General features: G+C 39.7%; 1 protein-coding gene across 2 annotated transcripts; it reads left to right on the top strand.

Annotated features, from left to right (window-relative positions):
- Positions 1 to 1,943: 1,943 nt before the first annotated feature.
- osr2 (odd-skipped related transciption factor 2) lies at positions 1,944 to 6,190 on the top strand. Of its 2 annotated transcripts, none has more exons than XM_015029617.1 (4): positions 1,944 to 2,232; positions 4,188 to 4,868; positions 5,180 to 5,279; positions 5,577 to 6,190. In XM_015029617.1, exons 2-4 carry the CDS (start codon positions 4,222 to 4,224, stop codon positions 5,757 to 5,759), a joined length of 930 nt encoding a protein of 309 aa, XP_014885103.1. In that variant the 5' UTR covers positions 1,944 to 2,232; positions 4,188 to 4,221; the 3' UTR covers positions 5,760 to 6,190. The 2 variants fall into 2 exon arrangements, with proteins under 2 accessions (XP_014885103.1, XP_014885104.1); XM_015029618.1 differs by having other exon boundaries at positions 1,945 to 2,232; positions 5,659 to 6,190.
- The last annotated feature ends 1,409 nt before the right edge of the window (positions 6,191 to 7,599 follow it).

The following is a 7,599-nucleotide window of genomic DNA, read 5'->3' as shown; positions in this document are numbered from 1 at the left end:
ATTTGGTGGGCGGAGTGGAGTTTAATTCCGTTCTTGTCCACTAGGCGCCGCTGTTGACCTGTATTCTGACTCGAGCAGCAGAGCCTTCCCTGACTTTCACATTGACGAAAAGAAACATTCAGGCCAAAAGTTTGCAAACGTTTGGGAATGCGGAAGGATGAGTCCAGAGAGGATGGACTGGAGCGAAGCGACGGGAAATCTCACTAAAATTACAAAAACATAAAACGTAACAACATAAAAAATGGTTGGTTTAAAAATATTGGAATTATGTAGATTAGCTATTGTTATTTTTCATGTCAGAGGAAGCATATTTATGTAGCACCAAGCTTTGGTACTGAACAGAAGCTCAACCAAACTGTAATGTAAATAAATGATCGACAAACGCTACATCAGCTCTTCATACTAACCATAAGAGAGGTCAGTATGCGGGAAAAAAAATGAGCAAACCATTTGGAAATGTATTTTTTTAATTATTATTAACACTTCACTGAAAAAAAAAACAAATGTTGGAATTTAGCCAATTTAAATGTTGGGACAAATTTGCATACACTTTCTTTGAGTTCATTGTATTAAATATTTCTAAGAAGAAATCATATGTTTAAAAGCTAAAATAATATTTAAATATAAGTAGGTATATTTAAGTATACTTGGAATGAATGAGCCAACTCATTCCTCTGGATTTTATTTATTTTTTTAGAGATAAACAAAGACAAGTTTTAGATTATATGCATAAAACATTGATAAAATAGGAACATAGCTGTTTAATGTATTGTCAACCATTTTGTCTTCTTTTAGAGCGACTGCTTGAGATTTGAGAAACTTGACTTTAAATGCTGTTAAATCTGGATACAAACTTCAGTTGTTCCTCCAACACAGAAACCTACCCAACCACAGGTCTTCTTAAAACTGCTAATTTTTGCTTGGTGGATATATTTATATATATTTATTTGATAAAGAATGCAATATACACATAAGCCTTTTTTAAATTTATTTATCTTATTTTTATTTATTTCTTTTTGCTGGACAGTGGACACGACAAAAAACAGTCCTGTTGACTGAACCAACAAATTCTGTTAACTTTGGAGAGAAAAAAATATTTAGGAACTAAAAGAAAGTTGTTAATGTTGTTACAAATAATTAAACTTTGCATTTCAATTTTAATACAGAAAATTTTTTAAAACTGACCTTGATAATTTTTTTAAAATTCCCTTTATAGTGTTGTCACAACACAATTCGCTCAGGGTTTATTGGCTGTCCTTTACCTTACGCTATTTATTCACATTGTGTAATTCACATCATAATGCTATGATAAACATGTTAGATCATGCAAGTTAACAAAAAAATAATAAATTAGGTTGTGCTCACAAATGACAAAAGGAAAAATTCAGAGGATAGAGTCAAGTCTATCAAGTGATAGAGTTTTTATTTTATTATTATTTTTATTTCATTTTTCAAATCCAAACCTCAGAATCTACTTCTTTTTTTCACCCTGACCACAATGAAATAAAACGATTTAATGAGGCGGATCTTGGATATACCCTTCATTTGGCAAATGAGCTGTATAGTTTGAAAAAAAAAAAAAAACTTCTTGTAAGCTGCTTAAGATTCCAAAAAAGCACGTTTTCGAAAGCGTGGAGTTGGAAGGGAAAAAAGCCGCTCAGGGTTTCCCCCATGCGCTTTCCAAGCAGCGTCTCCAGAAGGAAGGTATCAGCCTTGGCCGCGCCGCGGTGTGTGTGAGAGGTGTCAAAGAAAGGCAGGTTGAACGGAACACGCTTCTCTACTATGGTCTGGAGCCTTAGTTGCTATCCAAACACAAATAAACAGAGGGGAACATTGGAGTTAATGATAGAGGAGGTGGGGGTGGAGGTGGTGGGAGACGGGGGAAGGCGTGTCAGAGGGCGGGCTGAACGCTCCAGAGTCCCGTAGCCCTAAAAAGTGAAGAACCGCACACTTCCAGCCCCAGCTTCGGACGGGACTCCCACGCTGCTGCCGCCGCTGCCGCTGCCGCCGCCGCTGCTGTCTCTTCTCCAGAAAAACTCTCTTCGCCTCTTTCCACAACTTTTCACAACTTGTCACATCCCAGCAAAGGTCCGAGACATCAGAGTTTGGCTGCATGGCTACATGAAAGTTTCATGGACTTGGATGTTGGAAACGTTTTATTGGAGCTCGTCGCCTGTGTAGTTACTGTGGATTACTGACATACCGCAGGACCCTTGGCAGCTACTTATTGGGGTAAGATTGTGTTTGGCAGGGTGCATGTCAGTCCTCCGCTGGGAGAGGAGCCAGTCTCACGCAGCCCACTTGTTAGATCACTTTAAAAAAACCCTTCTAATTAGAAAGAATACTTTACTTTTTTTCACCCCCTTTTTTGTTGCTGTTTCACTACGTCCTGACGTAAATGGACCAAACCAAAAGGTCCGTTTTTTCAAAAATAATAAAACTAGACTGATAATGTGCAAGACTAGACATCTACGTCTGATGACATCCGACATGAGGACGTATCTCCCTCACGTTGTGACATCACTGACCTCTGTCCGTGCAGAGCGCGAGGCGTCACTGAAACCGACAGTGGCCTTCGACTTTAGAAATACATTTAAGCGAGATATTAAAGATTTTAAACGAGACACTCAGGTTGCTGCTAAACTGGGGGGGCAACAAAAGGAAAAAAAAAAAAGAAGTCCAAAGGTGAGGTGTAAACGAGCTGAATGAAAGCTGCTCCACTGGCCAAAGAACAAGTGTCTCCACGGTGATTTATGCTGCACCTGTGCAAAAATGATATTTAACCCCACCGCATGTGACAGGGAAACCAAAGTCCAGGGAATTCAATCATATCTGCTGCAAAAACAAAAGGGCATGTGCAGCCTGTCCGAGAGCTTCACGTCTGTCCTCTCCAGGTGAGCACAGAGATCTCTTATCCACAGCGTAAAAAGCGCGCAGATTTATATATTTATGTATATTTTCCAGCTATCATAATATTTCATCTTAAAAAAAAAAAACTTTTAGTTTTCATTCTTTTCTGAATATCTGACCGCCTGATAACTGCTGGATCATTTCCACTTCCACTTTCACCATCTGGAACTCCTACAACTTCCACGACAGTTTTTTTTTAATATTATTTTTATATTTGTGTGTGTGTGTGTGTGTGTGTGTGTGTGTGTGTGTGTGTGTGTGTGTGTGCGCGCGCGCGCGTGTGTTAAACATAACTTGTCGCAACAAAAAAAAGAAAGAAAGAAAGGAGGCCAAGCCTGTCCAGATCACCTCGTCTGTCCCACGTTAATACGGAGGCAGGTCGCTTTTTATTACTGGCAAATATGGTTCTGTGAAATGTTGGCCTGTAAATGCCAGGAGGTTGCCAAGATAGGGGTGTGGTGGTGGTTGGGGGGGGGGACGCCATATATAAACATGGACTAAATTTAATAAATAAAAATACATAATATTCTCTTTCAACTAAAACTTATCAACTCCAGTAAAATCAGAGATGCATTCATGCAAGGCGTCAAAGCTGTTTATTTTATTATTATTTTCATTTAATTCATATTATGTTTTCTTTTCAAATCTCTAAAATTCTGCAGGCAAAAAAAAAAAATTAAAAAAAAAATCCCTCTTCCACGAATTTAACAAGAACACTTGTTTGTGAGTGGAGAAGCACTTAGAGCAGTCTCATCAATTACGCCTCCTGACACGTAGTGCGTCACTCAGTGTGATCTGAAATCCCTGTTTTGCTGTGATAATTGAAGCCAGATGAGCGACGCGTCTTACACCTTCTTGATGTTGGCCTATTACAGTTTCGATGAGTGATTTTTCTTTGATGGAATTATTTAGAGACGCGGTGCGCTCATCGCGTTAAAATGTTAAATGTGTGGGCGTAAATCTGGCTACGGTTTAAAAAAAATAAGCAGGTTGTTCATTATGCTTATCTGATTAAATAGAAAATAGACGCTAATTCAAATTTCCTTTTGGCTACAGACGTTTCCGGGGTTTTTGTTGTTGGTGTTTTTTTTTTTTTTTTTACATGTAGGTTATTACATCATTTTTTGTCGTCATGTTTAGTTATTTAAAAGCCATGAAATAGCCGTGTTTCTGATTTGTGACAGCCACATAATTACTCACCCTGAGCTTGGCGTTAACTCACAACTTTCACTGTTTAACTTTTTTTTTCCTTTTTTTTTTCTTTTCGTCTCCCGCAGGGTTTCCAGCGTCCTCCAAGAGGTCTGAGCCGAAATGGGGAGCAAAGCCCTGCACGCTCCGATCCCGCTGCACCCAGCCCTCCAGCTCACCAACTACTCCTTCCTGCAGGCCGTCAACACTTTCCCCGCTGACCAGCTGCAGGGACTGTACGGGCTGAGTGCGGTGCAGACCATGCACATGAACCACTGGACTCTTGGCTATCCGCACATGCAAGGACTGAGGTCGACGATCACGGCGGCCGCCCAAGGTTTGGTGGACCCCAGGATCCCCTTCCCGGCGTTGCCCTTCACGGCGGCCGCGCAGCTCTTCCATCCGAAACAGGCCGTCGTCACGCACGGCATCCCCCCACATCACAAGGACAGACCCAGGTTTGACTTTGCCAACTTGGCCCTCGCTGCCACTCAGGAGGACCCGCCAAAGGCCGCGGACCTGGCAAAGCTGGCGTCGGGACTAGGGGGGACCATCTCCGAGCTGAGCAAGCTGTCCCCCGACAGAAAACCCACCCGGGGCAGACTTCCGTCCAAGACCAAAAAGGAGTTTATTTGCAAGTTCTGCGGCAGGCATTTCACCAAGTCCTACAACCTGCTCATCCACGAGAGGACCCACACGGACGAGCGGCCGTACACGTGTGATATTTGTCACAAGGCCTTTAGGAGACAGGACCACCTGAGAGACCACAGGTGAGACGGCGCTCTGGCAAAACCTCCTACCTGCAGCATCAATCCACTCTGTTTTCAGCTCATTGTTTCTTTCAAAACATAAATTCTTCTGCACTATTAATAGGTCTACAGCCTTGACTTTGTTTCTGTTTACACGAATGCGCTAAAACCTTACATATATTTGTTCATTTTTTAAATTATTTTTTGCATTCTAAATGTATGTGTGTGTGTGTGTGTGTGTGTGTGTGTGTGTGTGTTTTGTTTGTTTGTTTTGTTTTTACGCAAATCCATCCAGACCCTGATGAAGTGCCACTTCTTCTTTTTTTCCACAGATATATCCACTCCAAGGAAAAACCTTTCAAATGTCAAGAATGTGGGAAGGGATTCTGTCAGTCCCGCACCCTAGCCGTCCATAAAACCCTACACATGCAGGTAAGCTCAAAATACTACGCATGACCCTGACCTGAAATGCTCAAACATCATGATTCTGTGTATGCTTGCATGCCTGGGGGATGTGGATTAGTCGTTTTGTAAATAAATAAATAATAAAATAAACTACTGCATTTTGGCCTGTGTTCTGATTAAAGCGTAAAAATTAACCCATAAAATTGTCATTAGGAGCTTGCAAACGTAAAAGCTGATATGTTAGTGTATTTGGATGTCTGAAAGAATACATCTGAGCTATACAATTAAAGGGAATAATCCTTTGCTTGCTTTAAATCTAAACAGGAGTCCCCCCACAAATGCCCCACATGCGGAAGAACCTTTAATCAAAGAAGTAACCTGAAAACTCACCTTCTCACCCATACAGACATCAAGCCCTACAGCTGTGGCCGCTGCGGAAAGGTGTTTCGGCGCAACTGTGACTTGCGACGGCACAGTTTGACGCACAGCCCACATCAGGACTACTAGGCCTGCACAGACTAATAAAAATAAACCAAAAAACAGTGGGGGACAAACAAAACTCGGCGGGAAGCTCACCGACTTTTTTTCTTTTTCTTTTTCTTCTTCTTCTTCTTTTTTTTCTTTTTTTTTTGGTCATCAAAGAGACTTTTCGAAGCAGGACAACGTTGCTGCCTCGCTGCGCAATTTCACCGACAGGATTTGTTTGCACCTCAAGGATAATCCAAAGCAGCCACGACAAAAATAACACCCAGCTTCCCCGGCATCTGTAAATATGAAGACTGTGTAAAAAAAAATAAATAATAATAATAATAAAAAAGTGTTGGTTTTTTTTATTATTATTTCCTTTTTCTGACCTTGAAATAATAAAATTGTCAAAAAGTCATAAGTTTAAAGTATGTTAAATTGTATTTTAGAAATAAATATTTTCATGACACGTATATAATTTCGTCCTGTTTTTATTTCACGCATTTCGGAGGAAATGCAGAAAGAAATTAATTAATTAATTAAATAAAATGTGTTGAAGACGATTCAACTATTCCAATGTGACGGATCGTTGGAGTTCCTTCACTATGAATCGGCAGGCAGCGCACAGAACATGGCAATCTGGACGACTTCAAGCTGAAGACTGATAATAGGAATTACATGTTTAATTAGAGCAGCTGGTGGTCTTCATAAGTGTCTGAATCACGAGGCTCTGATATTATCTTCCAGAGGCTGATAAGTATATTAGGAGCATTAACAGCCGTATCACGTCTTTATCTGAATCATGCACCTCTGATTACATTATTGACATGCTAAGCGGAAGAAGGAAGAGCCTGCACCAGAAGCATGTTAATACACATTGTAGACAGGCCGGTCTCCTACGGAAGCCTTGTGGTTTCTGCAAAATCAAACTTAAAATAATTTAGAACGCATCTCCTACCCATCAGGTTAATGCAAGACCTCTTGAGCCATTAATATGAGAGGGCTTTTTTTTTTTTTTCAATGACACGACAACCAATGGACGCTCCAGCGGCGGTTGTTTCCTGTTGACAGACTTTGGATTTCATCCAGCTAAACTTTGACCGCAGCCACACAACAACCATCAGAGTCTGGTCTGTAATAGGATGAGTTGATATATATGTCACTCAGTCTTTATATTTATATATTGTCACTCAGTGTGTGTGTGTGTGTGTGTGTGTGTGTGTGTGTGTGTGTATATATATATATATATATATATATATATATATATATATATATATATATATATATATATATATATATATATATATGAGTCATTTGGCTAAATAAAGACCTGATTGACTGAGCTGAAACCTGAAGCAATTACTTGAAAAATGGCTTGTATCTTTAAGGCGCTCGCAAATACAGTCTGATTAAAGCGACAGCAACAACAACATGCATCTAACACCATGTTCATTTTTTATTTTTTTTTTGCTTGGAGGGGGAGGAACATCTTGATGCAGGCTGTGGATCAGGATTTTTCGTTATTTCCCAGAAGACAATAGAATCGAACTTATCCTACAGCAACAAGGAAAAAAGTTACCTATAAGGTGAAGATTTTAGATTATTTTATTAAAATAGTATTCATGCAGCAGCAGCAGCAGCAACAATAATAAAACGACTATATTATTATTATTATTATTATTATTATTATTATTATTATTATTATTATTATGTTGGCAATATGTATATTTCAATGGTTTGCAGGTTTTTTCCGTTTTAGTCTGGATGGAATCTTACACATTTACATCATGCCTCTTTTCCCTTTTTTTTTTCAAAAAAAAGCAGGCACAAGCAAGCGAAGCGATCTTGTTACAAACGTAGATATTTTGTTATAAGGTTTGTC

The sequence above is a fragment of the Poecilia latipinna genome, unplaced genomic scaffold (assembly GCF_001443285.1).
Source record: "Poecilia latipinna isolate Pla-1442-1.1 unplaced genomic scaffold, P_latipinna-1.0 Scaffold158, whole genome shotgun sequence".
In the NCBI taxonomy this organism is placed as follows: domain Eukaryota; kingdom Metazoa; phylum Chordata; class Actinopteri; order Cyprinodontiformes; family Poeciliidae; genus Poecilia; species Poecilia latipinna.
This window is presented reverse-complemented; position numbering and strand designations above follow the sequence as displayed.